General features: G+C 48.5%; 1 protein-coding gene across 4 annotated transcripts in view; it reads left to right on the top strand.

Annotated features, from left to right (window-relative positions):
* Nucleotides 1-1,243: 1,243 nt before the first annotated feature.
* The window catches only part of IGSF3 (immunoglobulin superfamily member 3), a 99,232-nt gene continuing 86,003 nt past the window's right edge, over nucleotides 1,244-14,472 (top strand). For 2 of the 4 annotated variants that reach the window (XM_071563800.1, XM_071563767.1), the window contains exon 1: nucleotides 1,244-1,676. In XM_071563800.1, coding sequence (XP_071419901.1) covers nucleotides 1,634-1,676 — 43 coding nt within the window. In that variant the 5' untranslated portion in view covers nucleotides 1,244-1,633. The remainder of the gene's footprint in view (nucleotides 1,677-14,472) is intronic. The other 2 variants (XM_071563777.1, XM_071563786.1) reach the window with 2 other exon arrangements.

Genomic DNA, 14,472 nt, shown 5'->3' with positions numbered 1-14,472 from the left:
TCTACCAACCCTTATCATTACTTCTGTTGCTTTTCCAAGTCTCACTTGAAGGTAGTCTTGATGCAATTAAAGCTTAAGGGCCAAAGTGTGAGTTTCGTTTTCAGTACAAATACAACACTAACCCTCTCTGTCTCATGTCTCTGGTTATTCTGTTCTTTGGTTCCTCTCTTCAGACAGGATGGCAAAGCTGCAAATTAAACCTTCCACTCTGAAAATGGCACACTTAACATTATTAGCCTGCAGAAACAGAATTTGCTGGGTCACTAGAAGCTGGCTATCAACGCATCTGCCGCGACAGCCACGTTGGGAAGCAAGACCATATGGTAATACAGACAGCTTCGGACTTCTGCTGGGTACAGCTTCTAAGGACTTGGCATGTTTTATTAGACAGTTTGGGATTGTGCTGGTTTCTGCCTTTCTGTGGCATGGAAGGGTTGGGTTCCTGCATTTGCATCATCAACACTTCACTGGGGTCTCTGCGTAGGCAGAAGGGTCTCCCCCATAGAGTCCTTGCAGAATGGGAGCCCTAGGAAGGAACCTCATTCTGCTATTGCTGTGGTTCCTGGCCTCTTTTTTTTATTTTTGTAAGCAAACAATCAGCTGGGGGTTTTGTTTGCAAGGACATTTGAACATCTGCACCCTTGAGAAGGGCTTTTTCATTAGTCTCTTTTTTATAAACAACCAAAACCCCAGTCCACAGCGTTGCCATATTTATGCATTTCAGTGTTACCTGGATGTGCTTCTAATGCATTTCTGCCATTGACACATTGTAGCGTTGATTGCCTGGGCAGCATCCCAAGTGCAGCAGTGCCTGCACATTGTCGTGGGGGGTGGGTCTCACATCTGGCAACCTGGCATTAATACCAGCGCTGGATTCGGGTCTCCACAACAGCGCATCGCAGCGGGACAGTCACGAGTTGGCCGAAACTTAGCAAGCCCGGCTGTTAGTTTTGGTTTGCACGGGAACAAAAGGGCGCATTTATGCACGTCCCAAGAAGCTTGGTTTCCGAGAAGCGCCCGAGGATTCTTTTTTTTTTTTCATTTTCTCCCCTTCAAACAAAAGAACCCAGTCTATCCCTGCAGCTCTTTCACCACCCCGAGCCCCACGCCGCAACCTTCCCAAAGCTTCGCTCCGCCACCCCGTCCCGGCAGCGCGACCCTGCGGGGGCTCGGGCGGTGCGGGGCGGTGCGGGCTGTGCGGGGCGGGCCGGGGGAGGGGTTTATCGGCGCGGAGGAAGCGCCAGGCACCCCGCGGCGGCGGCAGCGCTGAGCGGGAGGGCAGGCGGGCAGGTGAGGGCGGTGAAGCGGCACCTCGCTTTATTTTTATAACTTTCCGGGGTGGGGTCTTTTTGTTGTCGCTTCGTGCCGCCCCTCTCCACCCTCCCGCCTTTCTCAGCGCTCCTTTTTTCCGCGTCTTGCAGGAGACGGGGTTTTTCCTCTCTTTTCCTCCCGGGGGAGGCGCGGCGGCCGCCCCGCTGCGGGGGCGATGCCCCCGCCTGCCTTGGCGCCTCCCCGTGCCGGCTCCGCCGCCTTCCCTTTGTGCCGCCGGGCCCGGCGCGCCGCCTGCCCCGGGAGCCCCGCGGCGCCCCGCGCAGGGAGGTAAGCGCGGCCGCCGCCCCGCGCCCCGGCAGCCATGCGGACCCTGCGCCCGCAGCTCGCCTCCCTGCTCCTGCTCGGTAAGTGCCCGCCGGGGACACGGTGGGACGGGGCGGGATGGGATGGGGCGAGACGAAACGGTCTCCCTCCGAAACGGGTTCCTACCAAGCCCCCAAGTGGGTGCTGTCCCTCGCAACCCCTTGCAAACGCCAAGCGCCTGTCGCCGGGAGTTGTCACTGCCCGTGCTGCTTGAGCGGTCGGAGGGAAGAATAAATCCATATTTTATGTATCTATATATGTCTCTGTATATAAGATAGATCATGGTTTCATGTCCACCTGCAGCACCCCAGTGACCATCCTCGCCTCGCCGGGGTCCGACCGGGGCGTGGGAGCGGTGGGAGCAGAGGGGACGGGCACCTCCTCCGCGCCCGAGCTCCGGCATCAACTTGGGAAGGCGAGCGACCAGCCAGGGTCTGCTCCTACTGGGGTCAGGGGGCGTCTCGGTAAGGGTAGGGAGTAACACAGCTCTGTGCTGAGCTTGCACAATGAAAGCAGAGAAAATGCCTGGGGTAAGGTAGGCTGCAGAAACAAAGTGCTGTGCTTGGCTCTCGAGGAGTGCGTTGAAATGTGGAGGGAAAGCAGTCCCTGCTGCCGTGAAATGCAATTTGATTGCTTTGTGCTGTCTCTCGAAGTCCTCCTGTAGTGCCCTCGCTCTGCCCGCGGTTTGTGCCCTGTGAACCGTTAAACGAGTGGTTTTGTCCCATCGCACAAGTGCCTGCCGAGGGGATGACTCCTTGCAGTTCTGTGAAGTCTTCTGGGACCCCACTGCTGGGTGAGAGGTGCTTGTAGCAATGCAAGATCCCTTCCTACAAATTTCGGAAAAGCGTAATGCAAGACAATTAAAATGCTTGTTACGTTTTTAGTGGCAGACCATGTGCCAGGCTTAAGTACTGATGAGTTGATGGGAACATTTGTGGAAAATACAGTACAGCAACCTCATGCTGTTTTCTGCCTGTTTATGTACAGAGCAACCTTGGAGCTGTTTTGATTTGCCTTTTCATTGGTATGATGTTCTGCTGGCATTAATGCTACTGAGGGAAGAAGCAGCAAGCCTGGTAATTTCACCGTCTTGAGAATTGTCACATACATACCTGCTCTGCCAATTTGGAAACAAGATCTTTGCTTGAATTGCAGTCATGCTTCTATGTCTGTAATTTATGTGTGTTTTCGTGCACTCTGTCTTTCTTTAGCAAAGAAAAAGAGCGAGAACTCTTTGAGATGGTTTTGGAGAAGGTTCAAACTTCCCCTAACCACTAGCTTTCTCCCTTGGGTTCCCTAAAAAAAAGCTGTCTTCAAGCTAAGTTTATCCGGGGTGGCTTTGTTCCGTGAGTACAGTCAGCCTGTCGCAGCCCGCAAGAAGGGTGTAGGCGAAGGGCACTCGCTCGCTGCCTTGTCTTCACACGCTCAATCTCTCCTGTTGAAGAACAATAACACCATTCTGGATTAAGGATTCCTAATATGGAGCGGTCGGTCGGCTGGCTGCGCGCCGCTCCGAAGCCGCTGCGGCGAAGGAGCAGCAGAGGGCAGGGCATCCCCGCGGCCGTGCAGAAGGGGAACCCACCAGCCCTGTGCTGTGCACACCCCGTGTTGGTGCTCACACGGCACCTGGCCCGCTGCCAAGGCTGCCCCGAGCCCCTGCTTGCAGAACAGGCTTCCTGGGTTTGACCTAAAACTGGCTCTAACCTGCCTTTGCCCTCCCCGGGGGGATGGATGAGCTGCGAGGTGTCATCTGTTGCTGAGAGGATCGGTTGCTTTTCAGTGGTCCCAAATCCCATGGATATAGCCAGCTTGTAAAAACATTGTGCTGGCCTCTTTGTGCTAAACGTGAGGCTGTTTTTAGCGGTAGGAAGCACACCACGTGTGTGCTTGGAGTTAGTTTTCTTTTGGTGTTTTTCACATGGACTTTTTTGGCTAGTTGATGCACATATGCCCAGCTGTTGGTTTTAATAAAACCGGGGATGTGTGAATGTGCCTCAAAGCCTCGAGTTACACAGAAGTATTTTAGGTTGCCTTTTGTAAAACTTAAGATATGATTTGACTTAGTGGAGAAGGAGCTGGAGTGAAAATCTCTATTTTATAACATAAATATCTGACTGGCTAGAAAAGGACTGCTGGCTTCCAAACAAGTAACATTAATGCGAATATGGGGGTAACATACTGTGCGTTGAATGTGCAGAAAAAGAAATGCAATCATTTTTTCTTTCTCCTTTTGCAAACTCATTAAAATAACTGAAGGAGAAATTGTGGTTATGGAAAGAGATGGTGGATGATTTAATATATCAAGTGTTAGCTACCTACCAGAATCCAAGTAACTGCAAAACCAGGGTTTGAAAACCCACATCTGGCATGTGGGTGTAACATTTGTAGATCTCTGCTGTTTTTTTCCCCTCTTGCTGCAGTGTTTGTTACAAGGTTCTTTAAACAAGTGGTACTTCATCACAGCAAGTACAAAATGGGAAAATAGAGCAAGTGCTGTAAATAATCCTCATGCAGCGATGAGACCATTAATACTTTGTGCCAGCCAGTGCTAATCCTATGTGTAGTTGCAAGATTTACCTCCTTTTTTTACAGGGATGCAAAGTCTGATACTCCTCATATTTATAGTGTAATATATAGGAAACACAATAGGCTTCTGGGGAATGCTGAATTCATTCATGTCAGTGACTGGTTTATGAATAGTTCTGCTTTTGAGTCTCTTGCAGTCTCCAGAATGCCACCTGTGAATGCAATTTACGGCTCTTTGTGTTCAAACATTGCATATGTATATATGTACATAGACTCATTACCCTCTTCCTCTCTCTATTCATGCATAGTAATTGGTGATTTATTTGCGATTCCTAGAGGGGAGCAGAGCATGATAAGGTCTTGAAACTGCAACTCACTTGTAGATGGCATGTTGGAGTGAAATAATGATGCAGAGATGACTCTTGGAGAAGGAAGGGATGAGCCTACAGGCCTGACTCCCGGAGGGTAAGGGGTGCTGACTGGGAAGCCAACACTGTGCAGTTGGCTGCTCCTCAAGTGTTCCACTCCTGCACCCTCCTGCTCCTCTGCTGTTTGTCCATGCACGGGGCTGAGGGGCTCTGTGGCTCATACACAAGATGCAACAGAGCTGAAGGATGCTTGGCTGGAGGTGAACAGACTGAGCAAACAGCATCGTGGGTGTTTGCACACACGGGGTTTGGGGTTGTTTTTGTTTACCACAGCTAGCAGCCCAGGAATGTTGCTGGCGCCTCATCTGCTCTTCGATGCATTGTTAGCAGCAGTGGCCAAGATCGTGCTTTCTCCATCTGCGTCTGCCCAAAGTCCTCCGCCGCAAGCTTCGTTTTCCAAGCCAGTTCTGCTGCCCTCATGCCTGTGTTTGCTGCCTCTACATCGCTGTGGTGTGCGGTGCCAGACCTGGGCTGATCCCGAGTGTGCTGGGGTGGGCTGTGGCTCTGCTTCTTTTGGGGAACATGGTGGGTGAGGACTCTGCAAATGGCCCTTCTGTTGCCTCATCTCTTCATGCCATTCAGCAGCTCTGTGGGTTTCCCAAGGGTGGTGGGGGGCTGCTGTGGCCTTTGGTGCTGGGCTGGCAGGCTCTGCTCCTGCACATCCCCAAATGTAATTCTTCCTGGGGAGACTCCCTCCCTGCAGTCTTGGCCAGACTGTCTGACATCCTGAGGCTCCTGCAAATCCTGTTTATTTACACAGGAGGTTTTGGTTTATGCGAATTGTTGTCTTTTAGTTGACCTTCCGTCAAGTTAGATGTCTTTATTAAAGCAGTTTTTATTGTAAATCGAATGTGTACTTAGAACACTTTTACCAGACCCATTATATAAAGTGAAAGGCGGAATAAACAGCACTGCAGACCACAGGAAAGGGTGGGAGAGAGAGGGTCATAAGGAGAACATCACTTCAGTACTGGAAGGCTTGTAGAGGTTGTTTTTTTGACCAGGAAATTGCCTTTTTTGAAAAAAAAAATTCTTTCAAAGTTTTTTCTTTTGGTCTGTTTTGGCTTCTTACCTCTACAAAATCAGTCATGGGTTCAACCATTGACTTAAAGATTATACAGTCTAGTATGAAGCCGGAGGTGTTTTTGTTGGTTTACCCTAGATGAATCAGATTGCTGTGACCTGAAAAAGTGCTCCTTGCTGTCTGATAGTTAGCAATCTGCAGACCCTGCCCAGAAACTTAAAGCATCAAGAAAATTGCCTGAAAGGAAGGGAAAGATTTTTAAGCACAAAAGGGTTTTCTTCTTGTTGCTAGGGTTCCTCAACTCATGATTTGACTTGTCTACTGGTATCAAGGACGTTTAGGCCCTCCAGCCAGTGTCTGAATGTGTTAGAATGTTAGGAGATGTTTAGCATCTGTTTCTTATTAGCTGTGTGAGGGCTAAAATGGAGCCTTTCCTCACAAAGCAGGGTTTGACACATTGCAAGGCAAATAAATTGGGTCTGCAGCTGCCTTTGGTGGGTCTAGGATGTCTGTGTGCATATATGTCATTTTCAGCTCCAACCTGTTGCTCTCCTTGTCTCCATCAGTGTACTAAGAACATGTTTCAAATTATGTAAGTTAATGAGCTTTTTGTTGTTAGGTTTAATTAGCAAATGACAATGAGGCAAGAGGAAATCCTGCCTTTCGAGCTGCTGCTAAAGTCACATTTCAGTAAGTAATTGAACACTAGGACAAAACCAGACCATCTCAGCTAAGTGATGGGAAGCTTTTCTTGCAAATAGGAAATGCTTGGACACTCGGGACTTGTACCATTCGTGCACAGCATTTAAACAAATGCTGAAAAGCAGGTATGTTCCTGAAAGGAGGTGTTTCAGCCTGGTTTCTGCCCAGCCTGGCAGGGAAGGGAGGGTGCAAGCCATGGTTTTCACATGAGGACTGGTTGGAGGGACTTACTTGACCTCAAAGCTAACTTGGCAAACCCAATAAATACATAAAGGGACTGGAGTCGTGTGTCTGATACGAAAGTAGATCTGCTTTTCATGTGGTCCTGCAGGTGTTTATGGGGGCCTGGGGGTGTGCTGGAGGGCATGGCAAGTTCATCTGGCTGGGTTACCCCAGTGTGCTGGGTTGTGTGTGCTCCATGCCCGTGGGCTTCAGTTCTGGGTCAAGGATGTGCCAGCAGGTGCTCAGCCCTCTGAAGGGGTGAGGTGAGCCCAGTGTTTGACCCCAGCCTCTCGCTTAACTGTTACCAGTTCCTGGCAGAGGCTGCCTGCACTGTCCTGCATAATATTCCATCTCTAGTTTCTGGCTGAAGCCACTGCTTGTACCCTCCTGTGGCTCCTTCTTTCTGATTTTACTCTGCAGTTGGTGGTTCCCTGGTGTTTCTAGGTCCGTTTCCAGCCCTTTTTGCATGATGGTCCACAGAGAAGGAGGTGAAGCAGTGTTAAATGGAGGAGTGGGGAAAAGATTTAAACACATGGAATGGTTTGGGTTGGAAGGGACCTTGAAGGTCATCTAATTCCAATACACCTCACCCCCTGCCATGGGCAAGGATGTCCCCCACTAACACAGGTCCCCCATCCAACCTGATCTTGAATACTTCTATGGACAGGGCATCCATAACTTCTCTGGGCAACCTGTTCCACTGCCTCACCACCCTGTGAGTAAAGAATTTCCTCCTAACATCTAACTTAAAATTCCCCTTTTTTAGTTTGAAACTGTTCCCACTTATCCTGTCACCATCTGGCCATATATAAATTTGTTCTCCACCTTTTTTATAAGCCCCCTTTGAGTACTGAAAGGCTGCAGTGAGGTCTCCCTGGAGCCTTCTCTGCTCCAGGCTGTACAAGAGATGATCCACGGGAAAGTAGTGGGAGAAGGAGGAAGCTGAAGAAGCCAAATGATCGGAAAGCAGAGAAAAGCCTCTGGAGGATGGGGCTTGCTAAATGCTGGCTCTTACACCATGGCCTTAGCTTTTAAAGCATCAAAGACTCCCAAGTATGAAAGAAAGAGCGATAGTGGGGATCTGCCTAATTTGTTATCTTGTTCCTGAGCAGTGTACTTACCACTCCTTTTGGCTGACTTCTTTCCTGCCAAGATACTGATTCCATCTGGGACTTGAAAAGTCATCTAGTGCTTCTCCTGTCTGTTCTGATCCTGACAGACTTAAGACTGTGTTAGTCAGGGAGCGACAAGGCTTCTGCTGAAGCGCAGGAATAAGGAGATTCCTGTGCAGTTTCTACATGTTGGTCCCACTGGGATCCAGGGTGTATTCTGCAGAGCAGCACATGGGGCAGCTGCACAGCCGTTAGCACTGTCAAGCATTACACTGATGCCAGTTGTTTGGTGTTCTGGATATTGCTTTTCTGTCCCTTGCAAAACAGCTCATCAGAGTTTGACATGGTTGGACATACTTTTTGATAGTTGTGGCACTGCTAAGTTTTGGGAGGTTTTTAACTAGTGATGTGAGTCTGGAATTAGTGTAGCTTGCTTGGTGTTCCCTGCTCTGTGCTCAAAAGCTGGTAGTTTTTCTTCCCAACAAATATCTTCCCCTCTGGAGTCATTGTGATTACAGGGGGAATAGCAAGGAATGGTGATGCATTTGGGGGTTTTGGCTGTTTTCTTTTTTGTTTGCTGTCTTGGTGATTGTTCCCCACCCCCTGCTGCATCCTTGTTCTGTCTGCCTGATTGACTTCTGGGCTTTGTATGGAAGTTGATAAACTTGTCAAAGGGAGATGGGAACATGGGGTGAGGTAGATACGTTTTTCAGCAGACTCTGTAGAGCCGAATATCTCTTCTGTGTTTGAGAGGAGCTCGGCACTGACGCAGGCTGCTGTGTGAAATGGATGGTTTCTGAGGCCTCAGAGAAATGGAGGCTTGAAGATGAGTTAATAAGTCCCAAAATACCAAAAAAGATCTTGTTTGCTTCTTTGGAAAGGAAGGACTCAGATCTCTCATGACAGCAAGGTTATCAAGATTTGGCTGCTTAGAGAAACTGAGATTTTGTCTTGTTGGATTAATCATTCTGTCTCCATTCAGCATCATCACCACCAATATAGGAATCTGTCCAGGTTCCAAATCACTCTGAAAGGGAAGCTGGACCTTCAGTATAAAGCAAGAAGAGAAAGCAGTTGTTTGTTGCCAGAAGTCATCCAGAAGCTCAATACTCTGCAAAATCATACTGCTGGAATCTGGCACTTATTAACTCAAGTTACCCAGTACCTGAGATCTAGCCAAAGGGCTCTGGCTGGCTGCCAAGCTGAAATTACCAGCCTGGGTGTCAGGTCTTGTAGGTTCCTTCTTGGTAGCTTGAAATAGGAGCTTCCCAACCAGTGGAGTGTGTGTGCCAGCCTTTCTTCTAGTAATGTTTCTTCTTACAGCTTTGTAAAGCGTTCGAGGTAATTATAGTACTTACTAATATTTATTCCCTTCTAAGCAATTATCTGAATGCGTTTATCTCTTTCAAAGTACTCTGCCCCTTCTCACCATGCCATTTCATCCCATCTCCCTGACTCAGTGCTTTCTGCTCCCTCCCCTCTCATACAGTCCTTGGTCCTCAGCTTCCTCCACCTCCTGAGTATGCTGTCAAGCATTTCTTTCCTCTCCTGGAGGTTCCCAAACCCCCGTCTTCCTGCTTTTCCATCTAATCCCATTACGGAGGAGGGATGTTTGCTCCATCTTCCAGGGGATGATTGTTTAACTGCCCATGGATACCAGGAGAAACTGGGCTGGCACTGTGCCATCCCCCAGCTTTCTGCTGACTGCTTGTGGCCTGCAGACAATATCTTAAGAGCTCCTGCTGAAGGGTTTGACCTTTATGCCTGCAGTGTTATCCGGTGCCTGCAGCAGGACTCTCAGCATGCAAATTCCAGTGCTTTCTTCTGGCTTGTGATGTAACTGTAGGCAAGTCACTCTGTCTCTGTTGTCTGCTCCTTGAAGAAGAGAGAGTGGCTTAAAAGGTGTCGTGGGATTTTTTTGAGAGGAAATATGCAGTGTTAGGGCTGAGGTCTTGCTTGCTGTCTTAAGAAAACAGGCTGCTTTTTTTCTTACACATGGGAGAAAATATAGGATGGAAGAGATTGTTATGCCCTGACTGATTTCACTCTTGGTGTTAGGAAAAGAAGGAAATTGATTTTTACTTTGAGCTCTATGGTGTTAGTTACCCACACAAGCTCTCTCGCTTATCCTACATGAATGGAACCAGGCTGTCCTTGCCACCCCATTAGGCTGGTGGGGCATGGCCCATGTGACTGTAACTTGGAGCTGCAGTGATTCATTCCAGCCGTCAGTGTTACAGCACCGCAGTTAATCTGTGGGTCACTGGCATGTAAGGAGCTGTTATGTCTAATCAGTCCCATGCCATGAGCTAGTTGGCAGTTAAATCTAATCTAGAGTTGTGTAGCTGCCAAATGCTTGAAGTCGCCAAGCACTTACTCCTTTGTGCTGTAAATAAGGCTGACTTGAACAGGATCAGCTTCAGGTGCTGTGAGCAGGGATCAGAGTTCGGCCTGGGATACCTGTGCTGAGACAGGCAGAGATTGTCCAGAGTCCAAAGGGCTACAAGGAACGTGTAATCTACCTGCTCATCTTCATATGTAGATGCCAGAACACCTTTTTCTCATTTCACATCACTTTTTCTCCCAACTCCTTCTACTTACCTAGATGTGAGTAGAGCTGTTTGGAGGTGATCTCTCAGGTACTGCTCTTGTCATTAGAGCATAGAGGGACTCTGCCTTGTGTATGTTTAAGTCTTGCCTGAGATGCTTAGTTTTTATTTTTTCTTTCCTGGTTTCTGCTGCTCTCATGCCTCATCCACTCCTCTGGAATTTTCCAGTTGTGCCTGCAGGGTCCCAGTGCAGATACAGGTTAACCCCTTTCCGCTCCATAGTGAGAGCTCCCTTGAGATGTGCTTGAAATTATACCTCTCTCTCCTGCTGAGGGTGGGACGAGTGAGGCTAACAACTTGCTTCAACTGTAGCTTTGTCTGCCTTTGTGGGGCAAGTCATGGGAGATTATCCCATTTACCTTCTAAATGGAATAACTTTTCAGAAGTAAAGGACAAATGTTGCCAGTTGCTGTGCCAGTGGGGATGCCATAGGTTTGCTTTAGCTTGGGTGCTCTTAAGGAGTTTGGCAGGGGACCCTCACTGCCCTGTGACCACTAAGTGAAGGAAGGGCTGCACATCCTGCAGTGGTTATTTGGATTTGTGCCTGGCCCTGACGTTTAGGCTGATTTTTTTTCTTTCAACCTTTGCAGGAAAGAATGTGGCAGCAAATATGTGATGGGAAGGAGGTTTGTTTCCTTCTAGCATAGTGGGGATTGTGATCTGAGGCTGACATGAGCTTTGTGGATTGGCATACGACAGGCAAGAGGCTGGTCTCAGAGAGGTTTGTTACCTCTTCTTCTTGTTAAGCTCATGTCACCCTTCTGGCTCTCATTTGGATCACAAAGCTGTTTCTGTCCCCTTGGGGTTTTTTGGATGCCTTGTTTTAGGGGAAGATGTAGGAATAGTGTGAGGGAAGATCTGCTGTGTTTCAAATGCCTCATAGCTGCTCTAGCAGATCCACTGGGATGCATTACTAAAAGCATCCTAATGATCTCAGTGTAATGGGCCTGAGCCTTGGAAACCTGCTGGCTGTGAAGGGGAGCCCAGAACTTTGTGCTGGGCTCCTGGAGGAGGAGGGCTGGGTTCCTGACAGGGGACAGGGCAGGCAGCAGGAGCTGCCTCAGAATCATTTGTGTTGGAAAAGACATCTGAGGTGGTTGAGTCCAGCCTTTGGCCAAACACCACCATGGCAACTAGACCACGGTACTGAGTGCCACATCCAGTGGCACTTTAACACCTTCAGGAGCGGTGACTCCACCACCTCCCTGGGCAGTCCATTCCAGTGTTTAATCACCCTGTTTAGGGTGCCAGCAGGTACCCATCCCACCATCAGGAAAAGCTGGAGGGCAGCCATATGCAGGGCTTTGGCATGGCAGAGCAGTGACTTGGGAGGCTTGGCCAAGCTGTTACCTCAGAAATGTAGATTGCAGCAGTTTACATGCCAACTAAATCCCTAAAGGGATGTAATCTGAGAAAAGGGTAATTTTCCTTATGGACAGACCTGGGCGTTGGTTGCAGAGAAAGATGTGCAGAGGATCATGGCTGTGGCCAGCAGCCACTAAGTCTGACTGCTGGCAGCACATGTGGGAGGGAGAGGTGCTGGGAGCTGGAGGTCCCACCCTGGCTGCAGGAGCAGTACCCAGTTCTGCTGCTCCCGTTCTTCTAATCACTGCTGGTCATGAGATACCAACATGTAGTCTCCTCTTTCTTGTGCTGGTGGTGGCGTAGAAAAGAGGTGGATTGTTTCTTACCTGCAAAAATGGTGGAAGCAAGGGTTATGTGAGAAGTGAGGGTTCATTAGTCCTGGAAGATGTGGAGCCATGAAGATGAGGTAGGTGGGGATGATGGGGAAGAGGTAGAAATGAGGGTGGGAGACAGCAGGAATTCATTTTTCCATTGAGCGGACAGATGTAAGAGAAATGCATGTACATGATTGCAAAAGTGCTATGATAGAGATTCTCCATAGTTACTGGGGTGATCAGCATCATTTTCTAAATCATCCTCCGTATGTGGATGCGAATCTTGAGTGTGGGTAGGGTGAAGTGAGGCTTCTGGGGAAGTATGCTAGCAGGAGGCCAAAAATAAATTATCAAAAGAAGGAATTGAGAAATTAACAAAGCTAAACGGATGTATGAAGCTCTAAGAAAAGAGTGTCGTATTTGAAAGCATATTTTTGAAAATCCATTTGCTTAGTCATCTTACAGATAACTTAGCTATTTTTGCCTTCTTTGCTCTGATGACATTTCACTGTCTATATAATGGGTTTAGCATCTGCATTCTTTTCTAGTGTACAGGGAAAATATATCTGCTAATTTTGAGTTGGCTTTCTAGAATTGCTTTACCTCTGGGCTGTGAAATAAGTAAGATACTGCTCTTAAAAGTATTTTAAAGGAGAATAGCTGGAACTATTTCCCTTCTAACCCATCTTTTTAACCCATCTCACATGTCTGCAATCAAATTTCAAGAGAATATATTCCCTTGCCGTTTCAAGTGTAATGGGGACTGTGCCCTCAACTCCCCCAGACATAAAAGTCGTGATGTTTGGGTTCAGCACAGTAATATACTGGGGAATGAATGCAAGATCAAGGGCGTTTGCAGCTTTTTATTTCTTTGTGTTTGCAGGGGCTGTGGCATTGCTAGCAGGTTGCTCGCAAATGGTGTCTTAGATTACCTCTCTTGCAGGCAGCAAGATTTGCATCTTGCCGTTCCTATTTGATCTGCAAGTGGTGATGAGAGCTGTATACTTGAATTCAGATTTTCTGAGTAGCAGTCTGCAGTCATTAGGGCAGCACTTAGACCCCAGAGGCTTTTTCCATGTTTTCATCCTGTTTCAGTAACTGTGTCTCTTGTTATCTTGTTCCTGAATATTTTCTCTGGTAAGAGGAGACTGTTTGTTGCAGCTGTTAAACCTCAAATGCCTTGAATCTCCCTTAGGGAAGAAAGGGAAGAGTTCCTGAGGTTTCTACGTAAGTAGACAATAGAAACACCTACATGTCTTTCCCAACTATACAGCCAGGAGGGATTATTGGTGCTGTCCTAATCAGCTGATATGTTCTGGCTGGTTCAGCCTGTGATTCCTCCCTGTTGCTGGCTTGCTGTGTTAAAGGGGTTTAGTAAGGGAACTGGTATTTTTTTTTTCTTTTTGGCATACAGTGATACTGAATGGCTCTGGTGGTTTTTGTCAGAACAGCATAGCTAGGAGGTGTCAAAGGAAATTATGGATGTTTGTTTGGTTTCCTGGCTGGATATACCATGTAGTTTTTAGAGAAATGTGCATTGAATAAACATGGGTGAATCTCCCAGGACTAGCACCGCCTGAGAGCGGGTGTTGGGAGCTGTGCTTATCTTCATAGCAGGATTTAAAAAAAAAAAAAGAATGTTTGTATGAGAAGAATTTTGTGCCCTGTGTTTGGTTCCCATCGTTTCGGTGATTTGTAGTGTTCTTCCTGTCTGTTCCCTTTAGAGCCAGCTAGCCAACCTTAGGAGAGGATTAGCTGAGTAAAATTCTCCAAAGCCTGTATTGCCATCAGAATTCCTTCTTTCCCCCTTTTCTGCAGAGCCAGAGGTCAGCCTGGGCCCAGATGTGATCCATTGCCTTTCATACCTGCTGTGCTGGGGCCAACCCCTGGGCTTGCCAGAGCCCCTTGGGAGATGAGCTGTGCCCTATTCGTGTTGCTGCAGTAGGTGAGAGACCCAGCGAGAATGGAGCCTGCCGGACAGGGAGGGAGCTCTGTCCCAGATGGTGACAACTTGGCACCTTACCCAGAGTGACCTGGGAATCTGAGACAGGGTGTGCCTTGGTCCCCTCACCCTTGCTGCCCCCAGGAGTCATCCTCCCTCCTCATGGCAGACCCAGGGGATGCTGTGGTGGCAGGAAATCCAGGAAAAAATGCCACATTCCCCAGGGCCACGGGGGCACCTCCTCAGCCAGGGATGGCCATAGCTTGAGCACTGGGGATGGTTTTTGCGTGCTTTGTGACATCGCCTGGGAGCAGCCAAGTGTCTGTGGTGCCCATGCCTTGCCTTATGAGCTTATGCAGTGCATTTAATTTTGCCTCTGTGCCAGGAGGTGGCATTTCACATCTGCTGCAGGCAGGTACTCATGGAGCTGTGCTGGTGGGTGCTTAAATGCAACCAATGTCAACCCTCACCACTTGCAGTCCACTGCAATGAGCTGAGGAGGAGGGATGGCCTCAGCAGCTCCCTTGGGTGTGTGGAGTTCCAGCTTCCTGACCCTGCATCCCTCTTCCTCCCTTCTGCCTGTCTTTGTGCTG

The sequence above is a fragment of the Pithys albifrons genome, chromosome 1 (genome assembly GCF_047495875.1).
Source record: "Pithys albifrons albifrons isolate INPA30051 chromosome 1, PitAlb_v1, whole genome shotgun sequence".
In the NCBI taxonomy this organism is placed as follows: domain Eukaryota; kingdom Metazoa; phylum Chordata; class Aves; order Passeriformes; family Thamnophilidae; genus Pithys; species Pithys albifrons.
Note: the sequence above shows the minus strand (reverse complement) of the source record. Positions and strands in the feature narration are given on the sequence as shown.